Source organism: Rattus rattus, chromosome 6 (genome assembly GCF_011064425.1).
Source record: "Rattus rattus isolate New Zealand chromosome 6, Rrattus_CSIRO_v1, whole genome shotgun sequence".
In the NCBI taxonomy this organism is placed as follows: Eukaryota; Metazoa; Chordata; class Mammalia; order Rodentia; family Muridae; genus Rattus; species Rattus rattus.
Window position 1 is genome coordinate 104,619,948 of NC_046159.1, and position 22,518 is coordinate 104,642,465.

Genomic DNA, 22,518 nt, shown 5'->3' on the forward strand with positions numbered 1-22,518 from the left:
CTTTTCTTCTGTCTACCCAGGGGTAGGGCAGTAGAGGCTGGGTAGGTAGGATACATGCTCAAGGTTATATTGGCAGGCAGCCCTGGAGCTGCCTTCTACAGCCCAGTGTTTCCTTGAATAGACCTGCTGACTTCTTGCAGTGAATTCCTAGTGCGAATCCTTAAAAGATAATTAAGTTACATCAGATTTGAGTCAGCGGTCCATGTGCTGATACTGTTAGGGGGTGGGACCGGCTGTATTATTGGAGCCTCAGAAACAAAGGAGTTACCTTCCTTTGTCAGTGGTTCCAATGGAGACTTTGCCTCCACCTCCCTCCCGTGGCACTTGGAGTGTCTACAGACTGGAGGGGATGGTGCCGGTGAGCATCCCAGAGTATGTAGGACAGCTGTCAACAATGAGGATTGTCGTCCAGTGTCCAAAGTACAGGGCATTGCTAAAGCCAGCTGCCGAGCCAGGGTGTGGCTCAGCAGTAGAGCACTTGTCTACCACACCGCGTGCTACAGAGACAAGCCTTGCCCTGGTTCCAGGAACGGACTTAGTAGAGTCTACAATCAAAATGAATCCGGGTCAAGCTATGAGGGTAGTGTAGACGGTCATCTTTTGATGAGGTTAGCATTTATTGGTTCCCTTTCTTTGCACTAACTCTCAGCTCAGCGTTAGAGAAGGGAGTGAGGGAGAGGTAAACTTTTCTTCTAAACTCTTTAGAGTATGTTCCCATTCCAAGAGCTAAGGCTGTGGGTCCTGTAGTGTGTGATGCCCCTCCCCATACATCTCCATTGTAAGCAACACACTGTGCTCTTAGGCCCCCAGAATGTTTAGACACCGGCTTTGCTTTGAGTGTGTAAGAGGGGAGGTGTTGTTTGTTGTTTTCAGTAAAGACTGTTAAAAATAATAAATGGGGAAATTGTTTCCCAGCTACCTTACAATCCACACTATACTGGGAAGATCATAGTGTCCAGTTGTTTGTGTGTTGTGTACCACAGATGACTATCTTTGGCTAACACTTTTGCTGGATTATATTATTTTGCAGAACAAATAGCCTTTGATTATAAAGAAAGAAAACATGGCACTTATTTGTTTTATTTTTTTTACGTAGTTCTTGGTTAGCAGCAAAGCCGACATGTAAGGTGAATGGCTCTCCCGGAGCCTTGCTTTGCTGTCTCTTGATTGTATTATGATACCACTTCATAGTAAAGTTTCTTGACTGTCTTACTTTGTAAGCAGAGGTAAGTGCTCTCCTGTTTCTCTTTTTGGCAAATGTAAGAACCTATAATGATTGGGGTAGGGCAGAGAGAAGCTGGGCATTGGCTTGGGCACCTATCTCAGTTACCTGGACCACCCAGAAGGAGGAGCATTCGCCATCCTGTAGTCCTTCCCACAGAGCTAGCTATGTGGCATTTTTTCCTTTCCAAGGTGACTTTGTTTCCCTTCCGTGAGGGTGTCAAGCCTTCCTTAGAGTTTAGCTTTGCATCATAGAAGGCCATTCTAGAAGCCAGACTCATCCACCAGACCATATTGTACTTGACACATGTATGATTTCAGTTTTTATCAGAGGATCCTGTTTATGCCTTGTCCAAGTTCTGGGCCTAGAGGGAGACACTGACAATTATATTCTCAATTAGAACCTTGTACCCTAGGGATGCTGGATCCTGGGGGTATCATATAGTTGATACAGTGCTTGCCTAGAATGCAAAAAACCCTGGGTTTGAGTAATTCCCATACTCCAGAGTCAGAAGCAAGAGGATCAGTCATCTTTGACTTCATAGGGAGCTCGAGGCCAGCCTGAGATACATGACTCTTTCTCAAAAAGGGAGTGGTTTCTTGAGACTTGAGGTGTAGCTCAATGATAGAATGCTTACCTAGCTCACGAGAGGTCCTGAAGTCGACCTCCATAACACAAGGCACAGGGGTCAGGGTATATGTGAGGGGTGTTTCCCCTGGCTACAAACACTAGTCTGTTTCTTAAGGTATGTTATTTCTCTGTCCTGTCCATCACCCCTGAAAGAAGGACCAGTGATATTTCCTTAGCTCTTTTGGGTTTTTGTTGGTTGTTGTTTGTTCTCTTTTTAACTGTGGGCCTCATAGGACCTTGGGTTTTCCCCTTAAATATTTGACTCATTTTTAAAAAAAATTGGTAGTTTATACAAAGTAGACCAAGTGAGATCTTCTTAATTTGTTTTTTTTAAAATATATTCCTCAGTATCTGGATTCAGGTTACCAAAAATGAGATCTATAAACATGGGCACTTTTTTCTCTTTTGGGGCTGCCCTGCCCAGTCGCCATGGTCCTCAGGCCCACTCAGCCGTGGAGTACTAGCTAGGATTTAGGCGTGCACGTCTAGGGCTCATAGTGAGGATCTGTCCCTATCTGCTCTGTATCTGTTAGGTCCTGCCTACCTCACAGGGTTGTTGTGAGGATCAAAGGAAATCACTTAAGTGTGCAGTACCTTGTAAGTCATACGACAGCATGAATGCAAATAACGTGCAGGTTTAAGAAGGCCGAGGCCTAGGAAATCATAGCAGCTGTGAAAGAGAATTCAGGTGGGGGAGTCCCACCCCTGCCTCGTGTTGCCTACCTAGTGTAGAGTGCTTTCTCCGTTTCTGTCAAGTTCAGAGATGATCTTTCCTGACTTTAGTTGTGTCTGTCTTTTATGAAGAAGGTTAGTACCATGAAATGCTTCATTTGCTGAAACCTAGTAGAATCTGGCACAGGTCAGTGATGGGGCAAAGCAAAATCTGAAAAGAATTCCGACTTCACCACAGAGCATGGTGGCAGTCACTGTCTCCGTCCATGCTGCCTGCTGATGGGCTCTGTAGAAAGAGAGATTGTTGATTATTTGATTCATTCTCAATAAAGTAATTATTCTAATAATATAGTTGTTAGACTTTACCTTCCCGGCCCCAGATATCATGTACGAGTTCTGAACAGTTTAAAACAGTTTATAAAAACCCATTTTTACGTTGCTAGCGTCTTCTATTTGACACTCTCCATAAATAGACTCTGAAAACTCTGGGACTCCATGGCTCAGCCTCCGTGACTGGTAGAGCCAGAGAGGAGTGTAGAGCAAAGCAGGCAGATGCTGGGACTGCCTCCACCAGGAGGAGCTCAGCCGCTGCTTGCCGTTCCTCACCGTTCCTCAGGGAAACACCCTTTCTAAAGTCAGAAGCCTGCACTATGTCCGCTTCCCTGAAGTGCATCACCAGTTATAATCAGGAGAACTTCGCTTCCTTTTAATATTGAACGTGTTTATTCTTCATGAAATGATTTCCTTCCGTTTAACAAACTCAGAAACGAGGAGTTCCTGTAGTGAACTTCACAGGATTTTTCTTTTTTAAATGGTGTACATCAGCATCAGCTGAGCTAGCTGAATGCCCCTCTGACTGAAACTCTCCCCTTTAGCTGGTGCTGGCTTGTCTCTAGAGCATTGAGTCTCGCAGCTGGATTATTGACTTGCACCACATGTAGAGGTCAGGAAGCTAGAAAGAGACCGGAAGGCCCCTCCCTCCCTCCAGCCTGAGAGAGCTCCCTCTCTCTCCTTGAGGTCCCTGAGCTCACAAGCACAGACCTAACCCAGTTTGTCTTGCTAGGATAACCCTAAACGCTCAGTAAAGAAAGAATAATTCCTCTCCCGCTTAACCACTAAAGAACAACATATGTTTCTAACGTCAGCTTTTTATTTTTTTTTATCTTTCATTTTTTGTTGGTAAATCTCCCAGACAACAACAGTTCTGTAGAGAGTTTAAATATGAAGGAATGGCAGGACGGGCTAAGGGCACTTCTACCCAACATTAACATCAACTTTGGTGGACTGCCCAATTCTTCTTCCCCCTCCAACGCCAACCACAGTGCACCAACGTCCAACACTGCCACCACGGACAGCGTGAGTTGGGACAGCCCTGGCAGCTGGACAGACCCAGCCATCATCACAGGTAACTCTCTCCCCCGCCCCTGTCCCCCTCAGCTCCACTTACAGCCATCAGTGTGGTTTCTAGCACAGACTAAGTCAGAACAGGGGTCTCTGTGACATAAGTTCCTTTTCACAAAGCCTGATTCATTCTTAGGGTCATGGTGAACCTGTCCACCTAGTTGTGTTCTGAGGCACTTGTGCCTGGGCTAATTCCTCTTGGTCTAGGTAGGTGTTACCGTCTGGCAGCATGCGTGTATTTTGTAGGCCTCAAACTACTAAAGGATCTAACTGAGCCATCTTAAGAGAAACATACTCCACTCTTTATAAAGCTCTCTATATAAGGCTGTCTGTGTCCACATCCCTGCTAGAGAGGGACAGGCGCAACGGGGAAACCCACCATTCACTTTTGGGAGGCCTGGGGTTCTTTGGTGGGAGGTTGCTTGTCTGGGAGGGACTTTTGCTTTTGTTTTTCTGCTGTTCCGCCTCTGAAAGCGAGGGACCAAGTTTTCCGAGGGTTTGTGTAACGGTAAATCCTGGTCATTGCTGGAGAAGGGCAGGTGGCTAAAGGAATGTAAGGCTGAAAAGGTGTCATTTGGAAATTGTAATTTATTTCTTGGGAGGACAAATCGCTCCTTTAGAGTTTACCTGAGTAACTTGGTCCTCTTTCCTTACAGACTCAACCATTTTCTTTTTGTCTCCTGTTTCCTCTGTAGGTATTCCAGCCTCTTCAGGAAACACTTTAGACTCTATTCAAGACGACAATCCTCCACACTGGCTAAAATCCCTTCAGGCCCTCACAGAGGTGGACGGCCCCAGCGCTGCCTCGACACAGCCCCACCACAGCGCCCCCTTCAGCACACAGATCCCTCTGCACAGAGCCAGTTGGAACCCCTACCCACCTCCTTCAAATCCTTCCAGCTTCCACTCCCCACCCCCAGGCTTCCAGACAGCCTTCAGACCCCCCAGCAAAACCCCCACAGACCTGCTACAGAGTTCAACACTGGACCGCCACTAAGCAGAGAGGGATTGAAAAGGGCAGGATTTGTCCCACCCTGTTCTCCCCTCAGCCCACTCACAGCCCCCTTCTCATCTCTTACGTTCTGAAGAATCCAGTTCCTGATCGGTTTTTTTTTCTCCCCGCCCCCAGATGCGATTCGATCACAGCGTCTTTACCACCTTTTCTTTAATTGTAAAAAGTTTCCGTTGGTCCAGCATCTGAGTGAGTGACACTGTTGAATGTTTCTGGGGGAAATTGCCTTTTTAAGCAGAGGAAAAAGAAAATCAAAAGGCGGTCTCAATACTTAGAAAATTACTGTTTGTCTGTCACTCATAATGCCATAATCTGCTTAGCAGAAAATGACAGTTAATCTATAGGAAAGGTCAAGTAAATGTGTTATCAACTGCAGACTTGAGAACCAGGCTGATTTAAATGAGATTGCTAAATTCATGGGGGAAAGCAGTGGTCCTGGCTTCCGTCTTGCATTCAGCTTTTCACTATTGCAGGAAACGCTTTCAATTTTAAATTCTTTATTGAATTGATGGGGAGGACTCAATTGTGTTGTTAAGCAAAGGGATTTATTGGAAGTTGATGACAAGATAAATTGATCTGTAGTAGTAACTGGCCTATTGCTAAAGAGTTTATAAGGAGGGAGAAGTAATTTTTTAAGGAGAAAAAATTTTGGCTTTAGACTTAAATTCAGATGTTTTAAAAGAAAAAATATTCACAAATTTAATACCTATCCTTATGAGAGCTGAATTATATGTGATTTCCTCAGTCTTTCTCCTCTGTCAGAATCTTTTTTTCCTTTGACCACAAGTCCATCTGACAGGGCACTGTGAGCCAGCACTGCCCTGGGGCCACCGATCACCCACAGGAGCAAATCTCTGCCCTCCTTGCCTGCCGCTTTTCCTTAACCCTGTAGTTCCGGACGTTTGTGCAGTATTGAAAAGACAGGAGAAAAGAAAACAAACCTGGTTATAACCTGATGCTAAAACTAAAAACAAGGAAATGTACCTCTTTCTTCAGAATTAAAACTAAAATCTTAAATAAAACAGAAAACTTGATGGTGACCCTTGGGTGATTATTGTTTTGGTTTTTCAGTCTGTTGCGTGTGAATTTGAAATATTTTATGATCTAGTGCCCATTTGAGTTTCCACTAGATTTTACATTTTCAGCTATGGAGGGTGGTTTTGATGAAATCAGAAAATAAAGGAAGAGTTGTCTTCGTCAGCCACTGCTAGTTTTAAAGCCCAGCCCCTCTTGCTCTCAGCGGCTCCTCTCCCGGTGGCTTTCCTTAGCTGAGGCCGCCACCAGGCTCTTACAAATGCAGAGCAGACCTGACCACTGAGGCCACTGGTCAGGAGTGAGTAGGGTCCTGACGTGCTGAGGTGGATCTCCAGGAAGAGCTAGCAGGAGCCTCAGCCCAGTAGCCCAGGAGCATCATCACCCTAGGAGCTGCAGGAGAGACCCAGCAGTCCTGGGGCCGACAGTCCAGAGACCTGTCTCAGCCAGCCTCAGTCGGGAGGGCGTGACTCGGGTACTGAAGACGCTATCTAGAAGACTGTGTTCAGGTGGCAGTCTTGGAAGCAGTGTCCCAAGGGAGCCAGTATGCACAGGACAAACAGAGCAGGTTGAAATTGTAAACAATGTGATTGGGGTTGATTTTTTTTTCTTCATCTTTACTTCATTTAAAGAAAGCAAGTTTTTTGAGTTTTTGTCTTGTTTTTTTTTTTTTTTTTTTTTTTTTTTCCATGCCCACCTATAATCTCAGTACTCAGGAGGCTGAGACAGAAGGATTGCCATGAGTTCCAGGCCAGCCAGTTCCAGGGCACAGAGTGAGACCCTGTCAAAACCAATAAACGAGTAAAAAGAAAAGTGTTTTAGATAATCAACAGCGTGTTATTAGACATCACCACAAGGACCGTCTGCACAGGATAGGAACAACACATTTTGTAACTCACAAAAATGTTGCAGTGCTGTGAAAGAACTGGGAACTATGGGCTTCGACCTGTGACCTTTGCCTTTGTTTCCTGAACCTTCATGGTCACTTAAGCAACAGAGAGGAAGCAGACCTTTTCAGGAAGCACATGGGGAAAATCCTGCAGTTGGTACAGCAGTAAAATGATGCCTTTTCTGTAAAAGAGACAGTCTGCCTTGCTGTAGTTGTGTATCTTTAATGAATCATATCCACTCTGTAAGTGTGTGGCTACTGTTTAGATGGAATAATGACCTAGGTGCTGCCTTGCACAGGTTAAAATCAGTCTGCAAGACTGTAGTGTACTGGACACACTTCTCCTGTTTACTCACAACCTGCAAACATTATCTACCCTTACTTTTGTTCTCCCTTCCTTCCGGGCTGCCAGCTAGGTTGTATCCCTGGATAATGAATTGTTTAGTTTTTAAAAGCTGAGTAATGATCCAGGCCCAGCAGCGGCAGGAAAACTTCGCTATAGTCTCTGCTAAGGGCTTTAGAACATATTAGAGGCTCTGGTCATGGTTTGGTGTTAGCCTCTCTGATAAGTTTTAAAAGCTATCTTAGACAGGGAGTCAGGTCACGGTGAGCCCTGGAGAGCAAGACTCACCAGTTAGCGTGTCTGACAGGTCTGCCGTGTGAGACCACGTTTGGCCAAAGTACAGTCTGGAGGAGCTCAGTGTTGTCTGGGCCTAAGTTTGCCTCCCTACGGACTCAAGGACAACACCTAGGGCTTGGGTGGGTGTGACTGATCAAGGCATAGCTGAGAGAGCAGACACGTGGGACTGGGACGGAGGCCGAGAAGTACAGAAAGTATCTGCACCAGAGTGGCAGGCAGTGGGAACTAGGGTGTGGACAGCTTCGCGGTCACGGTCTGCCATAGGATCTACTGTACTAAGTGCTCCTAGGGCCCCTCTCTCCTTGCGTTCTCTTTTTCTTATTTCCAGTTCTTATCCCTCACCTTTTATCCCTCCAGTTTCAGACTTCGCTGGAAAGATATATTCCAGGAACTTGTTTTGAGAAAAACAGAAAGCGTTTTCGAAAACTGTGTGTGTAAAATTAACACTTCAGTTTGGGTGGGTGGTGTGATGGATGCAGGCTTCTGAGGAGTATTTTTCTCTTCAGAAGTTTGAAGGCCTTTCTCTGTCATCTTGCTTTCAGTTATCACTGTTGAAAAGCCAGAGCCACCCCTGCGGCTGGTATGCAGTCTGGCTTTCTCCCTCCTGTCCACTGTGGTCTGAAACCCTCAGTGTTGCCTTCAGTGTGACTTTGTTCTGGACACAGTGAGCATACAACGGGCTTTTACAGTCTGGCCACCGTGGCCAGCTCTGGGAAATTTGTAGTGACTTTGTTAGTGAGTTTCTTGTACGTACTTTCTTGGTTTTCCTTTTCAAAGGAAAAAAAAAAATCCTGAAATTCTGAGCTTGGGACAAATCTTGTGCTTGCCTTTTGTAGTTTTCCATCCCTGCCCCGTGCTCTCCACTTTCTAGGAGGTCTCCATTTCTTTATTGCTTTCTCCTGTCTGTCTGTCTTCAGGAGAATGGTTTCATCGTCTGCTTTGACCTTTGTATTCTAAGTTAGGAGCTTCTTAGATGTTCTTAACGCTCTGTTATCTGCGTAAGAACAAGACCAGAACATGTGACGGAAGTATTTGAAAGCAGGAGTAGGCTGCTAGCTTTGAGCTTCACTAGTGGAAGACCTTGCATTTTCTACCAAGGAGTCCCTAGAGTCCGAGTCTATAGGCCTTGTCCTTGCTGCGTGGGATCTGGAGAGAAGAGTCTTACAGAATGGTAAGGGTCTGACGGCTAGCATTTCAGGGCTATTTCGGGGTGGGGTTGGAGGGCCTCTGTTTTCACTGAGCATACATACTACCCCTCTGACGTGGAGTTGGGAATGGATATGGATAACTCCAGCTAAGTTCCCATAGCTGTAGTCTCGCCCCGCCCACTTTACCCTGAGGATTCTAAATGTTAGTGGGATTGCGTCTCACAGCTGTACGTCTGTCTGCTGTTAAAGTTGGACTTTTCAAGTCAGCTGAAACACTTCGCCAATCTTTCTAGCCACTCCCACCCCACCCCCTCCTTTTGGTGGACTTTGGAGCAGAAATGCAGGCAGATGTATAGGTTTGAGTTGCCACCTCAGCATTGGGTTCTGGTTCTACAAACCAGGAGGCATAGTTTACTAGGACTAAGGCAACTCAGTCTTGAGTTTTTAGTGGCCATTGAGCAGTCAACATTGTCACGGTATTGCTTTGTTTATAAACAGTGCCTACCTGTGTCACTTTTTTCAACCTTGAGATTATTTCTTTTTTAAAAACAACATCTTTTCCAATGAAGTTCTTTTGATGTACAATCAATAGTTTATGAAATCTCGCATTATTAAATTATTATTAAATTTTAAGCTAAATGTTAAAAACACATTTTATGTGTTTTTAGGGAGGGTTGTAAGTCAGCTGGCTGTGGGTCATTTTCTAGACCTAAGTAAATTAAAGAAATAATGGAGGTTGTAGCAGAAGAAGAAAACAGCCTGTTATTAGCTGTATGGGAATTGTAATACCGAGGATTGTGCACTCATTCCTACGGGGAAGCCGCTAGAAGAGCCACCTGAATTCAGTAGCCTGCAGGAGTCCGTCTATCCCCAGAGGTTACAGGGACAGTGTGCATGACCTTTTTCCATCACTGGACTTAAGACCTGATTAAGCTATGTAAGCCTTTAAATGAGAGCACATGGAACTGAAATTAATTCTGAGATGGATCCATTCAAATGGTGTCATCTTAGCATGAATGACTTAGAATTTTGTCACAAAAGTCGCCACTCTCAAGGACTTGATCAATTTACTAACAGGAAGAATTCCCTTTGAAAGTGTGTGTGTGTGTGTGTGTGTGTGTGTGTAAACACACACACTGATCTAAGGAAGCAAGTATGTGACTTTCAGAAATCACTCTGGGGCTAGCACAGGAGGCCTTGTGTTGAGAGATAACTGCACCTCTTAGCCCTGAGTCAGAGTTGAAGGAAGCAGGATAGGCTTAGGAGGAATTAATGCAATGGGCCTTTTGGCACGTGGGCTAGATAATTTGAACATGCTAAAAGCAAAACACCGCCAATGTGCTTGTTTTGCTACAGATGAGGAATACTTCTCGTACCAGTTCAGTGGCAGGAATTCCATCGTGCACGATGCAGACAAATGGGCCCAGAGTTCTTGTGTGGGGGTCACAACTCTTGTAGCTGTGCTAGAGGTACTTGTTACACATCCTGCTTTGCCATGGACTTGTCAGCTGTTTTGCTTGTGTTTAAAAAACAACAGAGATAAGGGTGGCATCTGGATAGCCATTTCCCCTTAGTTTGTGGCCACGAGTAAAAGGTATAAAGGCTTGTTCATTGTTAGGAATTAGAGTGAATCTCCACAGGGCAAAAGGTCAAGGTATTTCAAAGAAGAGAGCTTCGGAAAGATGGAGACTTGGCTGCTGGGCAGCTAGGGAGGACCCTGAACCGTGACTGAGGTGAAGCTTCATCCCCAGAGCATGCTCTGGCATTTCTTCCGGGTCTGGAGAGCGCATTAGGGATTGTGAGGGGATCTGTGAGGAAAACGGGCAGAGAGGAGGTGGGCGCTGCATTCAGTGATGGGCACCAGGCATTTCTTAGCAAGAGGAAAATGCGATAGGATTGTGCCTTGGAATGGACGCACAAGCCCTCAGTGGGAATGGGGAAGAGGGGTTTCTTTGGGTTAATGGAAGAACCCCAGGGGGTCTGGGTTTGGCTAGGATGAACTGTCTGTACACAAAGGAACTGAAAGTGCATCTGTATGTGTGCTTCATCACCTTGTAAAACTGTCCTAGCTGTGGTAAGTTTAGAAAGCCAGATAGATGCTCCAGGGGAAGAAGGTTTTGACAAGGGGCCTGGGAATGGGAAGAAGGGCAAAGAATTCAAGAGACTTAAAAATTCTTTTGCAAGTTACTAGACACAAAGGATGGAAGACAAACTCTTTCACAGCCCTCTTGGGTTTCTTCCAGGTCCTGTCTGCTCCCTGAGAGCGGGGAACACATCTAGCCCATTACACATTATAGTCCTGCAAATGTTACGTTTTATGGTTACACAGAGACTTCCAAAATGTTTGCCCTGATTTGGGAATAGCTGAGCGCTCAAGCCAGGCTGTTGGAATGATTCATGTCTTGTTCATAAGTGAAATGACATCTCGTGAACAGGAATCACTATGGTTCAAAAAGAACACAGTTCTTATCTGGGGAACTGTTGGTTTGCGGTTCCGACAGGTCAGATGTAGGTTAAGGATTTGGGGCTCGCTCTCTATGGGAAGAGGTGTGGCAGGAGCCTGGTGGGAGGTAGAGTGGATCGGTCTAAAGTGAAGACTGGACGACCAAGCTGAAGGAGGATGGTTTCAGGGCACATGCTATTGAAAATTGTGTTGGTATCCGATTTCATCAGGAACCTAGAGAAGGGACAGGTGGGAAAGGCTTTCAGCTTTGGAGATGCAAAGGACAGAGAAAATCTCCAGCAAAGTTCCTTCAGCTGCCTGCTGCACAGGGTGAGGATGCCCAGGAGGACCCTGGGAAGAAGCTACCAAGACACCACCTTTGGCAGTAGCCGCCTACTGACCACAGCCACCTGGAGAATGATGACATCTCCTGACTCACCTTCTAGATTTCACCATCCCTGGGATGCTGTGGACGAGCATCTACACATTGATGCAGATGGGAGAGCATCGTGGCATGGCGATGATTGACTGGAGACAGACAAGCTGATGCCTGTGCTTTCGAGTGTCTGCAATGGGTCGTCACGTTTCTTGTCAAAACTCCCCCATGGACTTTCTCATCCCCAACACCTTCACCGCGTAGGTCCACTGATCTGGAGCCTGGGACTGGACAGGACCCCGGACCCTCCTCCCCTAGAGAGTATTGTCTGTTTTATGTTGTCTATGCCTGGGTTCCTGGCATATTTGTTCTCAGTGCAGAATGTTTACACTCTTCCTGTTCTCACTCGCAGCCCTCTGAAGATTGTCCTCAAACTCCATTGCTTTAGTGCTCCTGTTTCCGTGTCTACTTTACAAATGCCCTTATTATACTGTAACTTGATTCTCCAGCTCTCTAATTTGGCCCACTGTATCAGTGGGTTCTACATCAGGAGGTGCAACTGCAGAAACGCCAAGAAAAGCAATTTCTCTGAACTGAATATGAGGGCTTCTGTGTCATTCCCTCAACAATACAATGTAACTATTTATATGGTTTTTATGTCACACTAGATATTTGTTGTAAGAGATCAGACGTGACAAATCACTGTATCAGGGAAGATGTGCATAAATTATATGCAAACACTACACCATTTTCATGTAAAGCTCATGATAACCTTCCATAGACTTTGATAATCCTAAGAGATCCTGGTACCAATCACTCCCTACCAACACACAAACACACACAGTATGAAGGGACAGCTGAATATACCCAGTGCTTGGCATAGTTCCTAACATCCTTCTGAATGAATGACTGTGGGAGGGGAAGAAGCTTTGAGCGATCGGCAGTATTGAATCTTACTGGCAAGAGATCTGGGATCTTTGAAGGATTGCTTTTAGGGTGCTGGAGGGGCTGGAAGCTAATTGCAGTAGTTGGGAGAGTGAGGAACATCAGAGTTAGAGAATTTCAGATGGTGAGCTACCTGACCGTGAAAATGACGCATGTGCAAGCCGAGGAGCCCATAGCCTACTAGAAGTTAGGGGAGTTAGTTATTTGGGAAGAATTTGAACAAGAAAGCTGAACTGGAGTCAGGAACGTATGTGCGCTCAGTTTTAGGAAGAGAGAGGCTTTTCCCTCCTGGATGGTAGTGAGAGAAATGCATGGTTCTGAGGTAAAAGGTGGGAAAGATGAGGTCCTGTCAGCTCAGTACAGTGAAGAGGCAGAAAGTGGAATCAGGAGCTTGAGAACATGAAAACGGTCAACACTGGGGGGGGGGGGGTAAGAGGACGATGAGAATAGGCAGGCGGCGAGAGGCACCACAGTTTGTGTAGAGCTGAAGTAAGCCTGATTATAAAAATGGAACAGTGTCCAGAAAGGCTCAGTCTTAGAGAAAAAGGAAGGCAGGAGATGGTGGAGCTTCTGGCAAAGAGAAATGGCAGGAAGCTGAGCTTGGGCCATTGGCAGTGTCCCAGCATGCACCCCGTCTAGATCATACAGGGCCAGCTGCAGAGTTACCCTTAGCTGCTACCTGGATGGGGACGGATGCCACAATCTGGGTACATAGAAGTTACATCATGTCTCACTGCCGGGAGGACAACGCTAGGCACGTTTGCCCCTGTGTGACCCCTCAAGTTTATCTTACCATTATTTGGGATTGTTCCAGAAGTTAATAGCAGCCAGACTTTAAAAATAGGTGCAGGATTTACCAATGTGTACAGTGCATTCTACAAAAACAAACCACAGCCAAATTCTGTTAGGCTGACTTTCTTCCAAGGATGTCTTTATTTTCTTCATAATATTCTCACCCACCACTTCTCATTAGTCAATAGACAATTACTGAACAAGTATTGGGGTGCTTGTTGTGTATGCTATAGGAAGACTCAGCAATAAAGCAGACACGACTCTCTCCTATGGTACTTATGCAAGTGGTGGAGGTGGCCATGGAAGAATTCTGCGGATACAGTGTCCTGCGAAAAACACACATCAGCAAAAAGAAAAGGATGTTGGCCAACGAAACCCACATTTAAGACTGTTGTAAAACAAAACACCTTGAAAAGATCACAGATTCAAGAATATCTGCTGACTCCAAATGTAAAAATGATACCTGTAAAACCTACCCTTTTTTTTAAAGCAATAAAAAGTGGCCCAAGACAACATGTGGATCAGGATCATAGAAAATGTTTGGTTCTCATGCTTCAGAAACATAAAACACCCGTGAAGTCGTAGGAAGTGCGTATCCCACTCGCCCTCACTGTGGTAATAAGTCGGTGCATTCATTGGAGGGATGAATTGACAATTTAGAAATAGAAATCACCCATTCACTTCACGCCAGTGCTTCCTCTTCTGGTACATCTACACATAAAAATGTTCATTATGGCGTTATTTCTAGGGAGAAACTTAAGAAGTCTCAGCGCTCATTCAGAGCAAGTCTGTTAAGCCCTGCCACCAGGAGCTGGGCATGCGCACCTGAGCGAAGCCCTTGTTTCGTGGTTACCCAATGACTGAGGACAGGGATGCGAGGTGATGTTTTAGGTTGAACATGTGCCCGGTAATTCTTGGCTTTCATAGCCACAAACCATTCTGACAGGCGTGTGGGACAATAAGTGTGGTGTCTCTGGGGCTGAGTGTACGCAACAGTGACAAGAATGTAAAATAGCACCAGGAGTTGATCTGCTGCTCCCGGTCGCCATGGAAGAGGCGTGGCAGGTAGGGTGTGGCTCAGCATTACCAGCCCCCGCGGTCCTTGTTCAGTTCGTGGTGGTTGACGGAGGCAGGAGGAAGGATAAAGAAGGAACAGATGGAGTCCACCGTGGACGCTTTAGATAGACACAGACTCAAGCTGCTTGATGTCATTGCCAGTGTCACCGCTCCCAGTGTGGTGACCCTGTGCAAGGTAAGATGTGCAAACCTATAAACCCCAGGCTAACAGGTTCTATTGAACTGTTCGGGTCGTGAGGAGGCTTAAATACAAGAATCCGTATCAAGTACTTAGCATTTTAGCCGATCAGTGAATATTAGAAATAATTGGACAGCCTGTTACGGCTGGTACAAGAAAGAGACTTATGGATTGCAGGAGCTGGGCTAGTGGAAGGAGAGGAACACTTTTGCAGGTCCCAGTAAGACCTAGGAAGAAACTCAAGAGAGCTCTAGTTAAGGAAGGGAGCCAGGCCAGCGGATCAGTGGGGAAGAGAGCTTTGCGCTGGGCTTGCAAGATGCTCGAGGTGGTTAACTGAGAAAAAGTTTCTTTTGGCCTCAGATGGCGTTCCATTTGCTGAGTCTCTGGGGGAGGGGAACGCATCATGGAGGGAATAAAGAGTCACCAGCGTATGCCATGGGCCAACAATCAAAATAGAGAAAAGGAAATACTTAAGGCTCCCAAAGCGACGTTTAGTAGGGCACCTCCAGTGGGCCAGGGACTGCCCACAAGGCTGTATACCTCCTGAAGCCTCCATTTCCAGCAGCCCTGGGGACCAAGGAGCATCGGAGGACACTCAGACAAGTGAGAACAGGAGGTAAAGGGAAGTCTTGTTTTTATTTAAAACAAGATTGAACTAAATGACCTGGAAAATTTTCCTAATCTAGAATTCACCTGTAAGTAACGTCACCGGGTTACCTATCGCTTTACTATGATGCTCTAAACAGCCTCCTTGGTCACAGCCTTCAGCAGAGAATACTTTAAATGTAGAGGCAGACGGTTTCACCATTTATCAACCAGCCTTGACCCTGCCCTGTTTTTGACCTCTGTTTCTTCACCCGTGTCTTACGGTCACTCTGCTCCTGTGGCTTTAAGACTTAGCTGAAGTACTGTGCCCAAGACCAAAGTATCACCCAGAAGCAGGAACCGCTGCTGTGGTAACTTCCTGCAGAATGCTTTTGTGGGTTTTCCCCACTGAAATTCTGCTGCCGTGTTTTATGTTGGTGTTTGGAGATTTGAGCAGAAGAATGGATTTCTTCAGTGTTGATAATATATTAGCATCTGGGCAGCCTTTACAGACCGCATTGCTCTCTGAACCTCAGGCACCTACAAGCTCATTCTCTGCAAGAAGATCGTCTGTTTCAGGTTTGAACTTTTCCAAAAAGCCCTCTGGGGAATGCTGATGCTAGAGGTTTGATTGCCTCAGACAATCAAGCTGACAGTTTGAGTAATTAGCTTGATTATATTTGACATTGAAGAGTTACTAATCTTAACCATATGTTGTGATACCAACCAACACACACACACACACACACACACACACACACACCACGAAGGGAGGAAGATAGATTACTCCCCTGAGTGTGTGGTGTGGCAGGAAGCCATGCTATGTTATGGAATCCATAGCTTCAGGGGGAAGTCTCTTAGATATGTCCCAGCACATCCTTGTATATCCAGAGAAGCTAACTTTTTTTTTTTTAAAAAAAAGATCTTTTTATTTATTTTATGTATATGAGTACACTGCTGCTCCCAGTGACCATGAAAGAGGTGTGGCAGGTAGGGTGTGGCTCAGCATTACCAGCCCCCGCTGTCCCGCTGACACACCAGAAGAGGGCATCGGATCCCATTACAGATGGTGGTGAACCACCATGTGGTTGTTGGGATTTGAACTCAGGTCCTCTGGAAGAGCAGTCAGTGCTCTTAACCACTGAGCCATCTCTCCAGCCCTAAAAACATTTCTTAATCCATCTATTTTGTATGTGCTCATGCACCTGCCACAGCACAGACCAGTCTGACGGAGGAAACCCATCAGCTGAGGTTCTGCCGCTTCCTAGGTGACTCTCGTTCATGTTAGGCTGACAAGAACCAACCGCCACAAAGGAGGAGTGTTGATCCCCACCGTTTGCTGATTTCAGAGCGTGTGTTCTTCATACGCTTCTGAACTGTCATTCTACTTCGCTTTGTTCTTTCCTGTGACGGCCTAGGTGGCTTTGATTTTCCTTTTAGGCCAAAATATCCCTTCGAGTATCTACTGAAGAGTGGAGTTAGTAGTCATTAACTCCTTCAGCATATTTTTATCTTGGGGAGTTTTTACTTTCCCTTCAGTTTTGGCAGGTGGATGGAGAGTTCTCAGTTGTCTTTCAGAACTGGAGGTAGATCAGTTCAAGCCCTTCTTCTGGCTTCTAAATTGTCACTCAAATTGTACGTTGTCATTCTGATGGTCCTGCGTGCGTATGTGACTTGCTGTTCCTCTCTTGCTGCTTTTCAGCAACTTTCTTTATTATGTATGGTTAGTATTTTAATTATACAATGATTGGGGAGAACTCTCCTGGTCTTGTCTGTCTGGGGTCTCAATCACCTCAGATCTGGAGTAGCATCTTCCTAACTTCAGGAAAATGTATATTATGAATTTTATTGATTTAAAGATTTATTTGTGTTTATTTTATGTATATGGATGTTTTGTCTCCATATCTGTACGTCACATATATGCAGTGCCAGAAATAGCCAGAAGACGGCATAAATCCCTGGAATAAAGTCACAGATGGTTGTGAGTTGCCATGTGGGTTCTGGGATTTATTAACTGACCCTCTGCAGGAGCAGCCAGTGCTCTTAAACACTGAGTGATCTCTACAGCCGATGATGGTGGTGACAATGACGATAGTGATTCTTTTTAAAACTTATTTTATTTTTATTTGTGTGTGTGTGTGCGTGTGCGTGTGCGCGCGCGCGCGCGCGCGCATGCACATGTGCCTACTGGTGCCCACAGAGGTCAGAAGCGGGTGTCAGATCCCCTGGAGGAGTCACAACTGTTTGTGAGCCTCCTGACATGAGTTCTGGAATCCTCTGTAACAGTGATAATTGTTCTCAGCCCCTCCCTGCCCTGCCCCCATCCCAGGCCATTAAATATTTTTTATTAACAAACAAATGTTTTTCTATGCCTTGAGAGTGAGAGCCTTCCCTTTCTGCATCTATTACCATAGGTTTGGCTTCTGCATACCATAGTGTCTATCTTGTATTACGCTGGCCTCTTCCTTCTGTCTTTGCCTTGATTGGTTATTTCTGTTTCCCTACTTTGTCCCCAGCCCAGAGGGTCTGTCCTCTTCTGACCTAGGAGCTTGCTTTCCTGTCATCCTTTGAACATAGGTATTAGTTTGAGTCCCCTGGCTGGGATCCCATCCATCTCACTAGTGTGTGTGTGGTTTTTATGTTGATGCCTGGGATTTGATTTACACATCTGGAGTTACTTTGTTGCTCAGGGTCATCCGAGAACAACTACAGCTGCTGGATGTTCCCACTGTGCAAATATTGTACGAGGCAGTAACAGTAGTCACCCTTTCAGCCTCAGTAAGTAAATCTAATCAATACATCCAATAAACAAATTGAGGATAAAACATCCCAGGCTAAAGTGGGACAGCCTCAGACTTCAGAAAGCTAGGAATGGAGTTCACCCCTTTAATCCCAGTGCTCTGGGATGCAAGGCCAGCCTGGAATACACACGGAGTTCCAGGACAGCCAGGGCTACACGGTAAGACACACTCCCCCTCCTTCTTAAAAACAAAATGAAAGATTAGGACTGGGAGGAGGCTGACTGGCAAGGGAAGGGTTAAGTACGAGATCAACTTTACAAAGAAATCAAGATGTAGAAATGAAAAGTTATAATTAAGAAATAAAAAGAGAGACTGGATAGATGTCTCAGCAGTTAAGAGCACTGAGGTCCTGAGTTCAGGTCCAGAGGTCCTGAGTTCAATTCCCAGCACCTATATGGTGGCTCACAATCATCTGTAATGGGATCGAATGCCCTCTTCTGGTGTGTCTGAAGACAGCTACAATGTACTCATATATACATAAAATAACTCTTTTTTAAAAAAAAGAAATAAAGAGTGGAGGAGGCAGCATGAAGACAGGACTGTACACGGTGTGTGGTGAACTGGTGAGACACAGGACGCTGAAACCTAGCAGCTATCCACAGACACCACACCACCATGAGACACATGCCAGAGCGGAGATTAAATAATAGAACATAAAAAAATCAAACGATTACTTAGGGATGGACTGGCAGTGCAGCTGCAGTGAGGTGAAAGGTGACATTCTCAGATCCCACTCTAGCCGGCTCCGCTCTGTGCTGTGTGGACAGGGCACATGGGAGCTATTGGTCTCTGTGGCCTCCATCTTCCATGTGGTTCTGGGGCACGAGGAAGGTGAGGCTGTCAGCCCTTCCCGGTCCTCCTCTCCAGGCATGCATTCCACCAAGGCCAGGGCTGGTCCTGTGGGTCCTGGCTGGTGTGTGTGAGGAGCAGCACTGTCCTCGTCTCTTTAATTAAGTGTGTAATATTCATATGTGTGTATAATGTGTTGGGCACCAATACAGCCCCCATTCCCTTCCCTCTAGTTCTCTTTCTATCCTGTGTCCACCTTTCCTGTGTGATGCATGTGTGTGTGTGTGTATATATGCGTGCACGTGTGTTTGTGTATATATATGTGTGTCTGTGTGTGTATATGTTTATGTCTGTGTCTGTGTGTCTGTATGTATAATGGTATGTGTGTCTGTGTCTGTGTGTCTGTGTATGTATATGTTTATGTCTGTGTCTGTGTGTCTGTGTGTGTTTTCATGTGTGTCTATGTGTCTGTGTCTGTGTGTGTCTGTGTTCTGTGTGTATGTCTATATGTGTGTCTGTATGTGTCTGTGTATGTGTCTTTGTGTGTGTTCATGTGTGTGTATATGTATATGTGTCTGTGTATGTCTATGTATCTGTGTCTGTGTGTGTGTTCATGTGTGTGTATATGTATATGTGTCTGTGTATGTCTATGTATCTGTGTCTGTGTGTCTGTGTGTCTATGTATCTGTGTCTGTGTGTGTCTGTGTTCTGTGTGTATATGTTTGTGTCTGTGTGTCTGTGTGTGTCTGTGACTCTGTGTATGTTTTCATGTGTCTGTATATGTCTGTGCATGTGGGCATGAGTGCTGGAGCATGGGCAGCCTCTCAGGCCCACACTCTTGAAGAAGACTGATTCTTCCTGTCCCATTCTCCACCCACTGCCAGGAGCTCTTCAGATCAGGGTGGGACCTCATGGGGGTCCTTCTCAATCCATGATGGGAGTTTGGCTTTGCTGGAACGTGTTTAAGTCTTGTGCATGCAGTCCCAGGTTCTGTGAGTTCATGTGTGAACTGCCACTGTTCATGTCCGGGAAACATTGCTTCTCCCCAGACATCTACTCCCTCTGGCTCTTACAATCTTCCTATCCCTGCTTCCTTGGTGATTTCTGGACCCTGGAGGAGGGGATGTGATATTCTCCTATAGAGCTGAGCACTCCATGGCCTCTCCTTGTCTGACGAACAACTGGATGCTGGTTCCTGTATCAATTACCATCTTTTGAGAAAAGAGAGAGAGAGAGAGAGAGAGAGAGAGAGAGAGAGAGAGAGAGAGAGAGAGAGAGAGTGTCTCTGATGGGAGCTGAGATGCACCAATCTGTGGGTATTGACATTAAAATATCTTGTCCATGTGGCAGAACAGTAGCAGCTTCTCCCTGAGGGCCTATGACCTAGTCAGCCTCTGGCTTCTATGCTAATGCATGAGAGTGTTCACGTGCACACATATTACACACATGCACACTCATACATAGAAACAATAAAGGATCTATGGTTGTGGCCCTATGGCTGGGTTGATCTCATCATATTGTGGTGTGTACATATAACAACATCACTCTAAACTCCTACATATATACAATTATTGTTTGTGGACTTTTTATTTCATTTAAAAAGTGAATGCAGGTCCCCAGCTCCAAAAAAGTGAATGCAGCCAGGCGCAATGGTGCACATCTTTAATCCCAGCGCTCAGGAGGCAGAGGCAGGCGGACCTCTGAGTTCAAAACCGGCCTGGTTTACAGAGCGAGTTCCCGGACAGCCTGGGCTACACAGAGAAACCCTGTGTCAAAAAACAACCACAAAAAGTGAGTGTGATAGAGCCACAGAAATAAATGAGCTCTGCTTCATGACATTAGACGGGTTTCCTAGCAGCGGTGCGGTGCCGAGCTGTGTCCCGCGGTGCCGCGCCGCGCCGTGTGTGGCTGAGAAGGAGCAGGATACAGGGGAATACATAAAGTCTTGTTTCATACATAGAAACGTTTAGCCTCAAAAGCATGTTTAAAGGAACTCTGCATGTCATACGCAGCACCCATAGTAAGAGGGAGAGATGAGTAAGCAGTGGAAATGTTACTTCTAGAAGAAGGTTACTGTTGCTGTGGGGACGTCAAGTGGTAAGGTTTCAGAAAAGTATACATGATTACACTGCTGGACCTAGAGGCTACACTAGTGTTTAACGCTGTCGTGGTGTGGATGAGCCTAACCTGCACAGCATTCTCTGGGTGTAGGCTGGGCTCCACAAAAGTGTCGCCAAGGCCTCACATCTATTTCCAAAGATATTCAGAGAGTAGCTTTTCAGTAGCCCAGGAACCCCTTAAGGGCACAACCATGTCAGCTTTGACCAAGTCTCTCTGAAAAGGAAGCAATTCTTTCCTCAAGTCAGTTTCTGTGAATGAAAAGTGCAACTTGGTAACTGGGTGGCAATGTGGTTAGCGTCAGGATACTTCTGGGGCAAGGAGAGCATTCATCCCATGTCAGAACTGTGCAGTATGGAAAACAGAAAAAATATAGCCCTTAAAAATGCCAAACAGCTGTCACTTCCACACTCTAATGGTCAAATGTCACTAATACACAGCTTTGGTTATTTTTCTTTTACTGTACAGTTTTAGGTCTGTGTCAGTGATGGTTGATGCTAATTGTCAGCAAAACTGCTAGCAAGGGCTGGAGAGATGGCTCAGCGGTTAAGAGCACTGACTGTTCTTCCAGAGGTCCTGAGTTCAAATCCCAGCACCCACATGGTGACTCACAACCATCTGTAATGAGATCTGATGCCCTCTTCTGGTGTGTGTGAAGACAGCTACAGTGTACTTGTATAAAATAAATAAATATTTAAAAAAATTAAAAAACAAAACGACAACAACAAAAAACTGCTAACAAAATTAGGAAGTCCCCTTTGGGAGGACTTCCCCCATACCTGTGGGGAGCTACCTTATTTTAATCGAGGTGGCATCTTAGTTACTTCTCTATTGCTGTGGCAACTTGTAGAAGAAAGAGTTTATTAGGGTTTACGGTTTGAGAGGGTTAGAGTTTGTGACTGACACGGAGGGGAGCCTAGCAACAGGCAGGCATGATACTGGTGCATCATCTGAGAGCTCACATCTGGATCCAGAAACAGAAAGCAGAGTGGGGGAGAGGGAGAGAGGGAGAAGGCAAGAGAGAGAAAGAGGGAGAGAGGGAGGGAGAGAGCAGGTGGAGAGTTCTGAGAATGGCATGCCATTTTGAAATCTCAAAGCCCATTTTCGGTGACACACCTCCTCCAACAAGGCCAAACTTCCCAATCCTTCCCAAAGAGTTCCATTGAGTAGGGGCACGTATTGAACCCTGTGAGCCTATGGAGGGTCAATCTCATTCAAACCACCACACCGGAAAACTCCTCACTGCAGGTGGCACTGCTCCCTGCATGACGGGGACCCCGATAGGGATCCTGGACTGTAAGAAAAGCCACTGAGCTTTACCTTGACCTACCAGCCAAATAAACCTTTCTCCCTTCAGTTGCTTTGTTAAGTAATTTATCACAGTGGCATTTCCTTAAATGCTCACAACTTATGAATCACATTAATGACCATTTTTTTTCCTTGGGGGTATCTAAATTTTTTTTTCCTAATTGAATGTATAGTTTTCTGTGACTATCATTCAATGACATTGTTATTGGGATATTTAGGTGTTCGTTTATTTGCGGAAACAATAATAAGCTCATATCGTTAAAGCATGCTAAAATAGCCTATTTCATGGGAAATACCTGTGTTTTTAGGATCAAGTTTCAGGGGAGAGTGGTGTTTTCCTCTTTTGGTCCTGGGGACTGAAGCATGGTGTTGGGGTCGGGGGAGAGCACAGTTACTGTGCTATCTAGTGCTTTCTACATTTTTGTTACTTTCTTTAATATCTGGGTTGGTGGAGACTGGC

At 45.6% G+C, this 22,518-nt stretch overlaps 1 protein-coding gene across 4 annotated transcripts in view; it reads left to right on the top strand.

The window, feature by feature from the left end:
* The window catches only part of Cnot4 (CCR4-NOT transcription complex subunit 4), a 101,890-nt gene extending 95,913 nt beyond the window's left edge, over positions 1 to 5,977 (top strand). For 2 of the 4 annotated variants that reach the window (XM_032906763.1, XM_032906764.1), the window contains exons 11-12: positions 3,717 to 3,929; positions 4,621 to 5,977. In XM_032906763.1, the coding sequence (XP_032762654.1) occupies positions 3,717 to 3,929; positions 4,621 to 4,922 (515 nt within the window). In that variant the 3' untranslated portion in view covers positions 4,923 to 5,977. The remainder of the gene's footprint in view (positions 1 to 3,716; positions 3,930 to 4,620) is intronic. The other 2 variants (XM_032906765.1, XM_032906766.1) reach the window with 1 other exon arrangement.
* Positions 5,978 to 22,518: the final 16,541 nt, after the last annotated feature.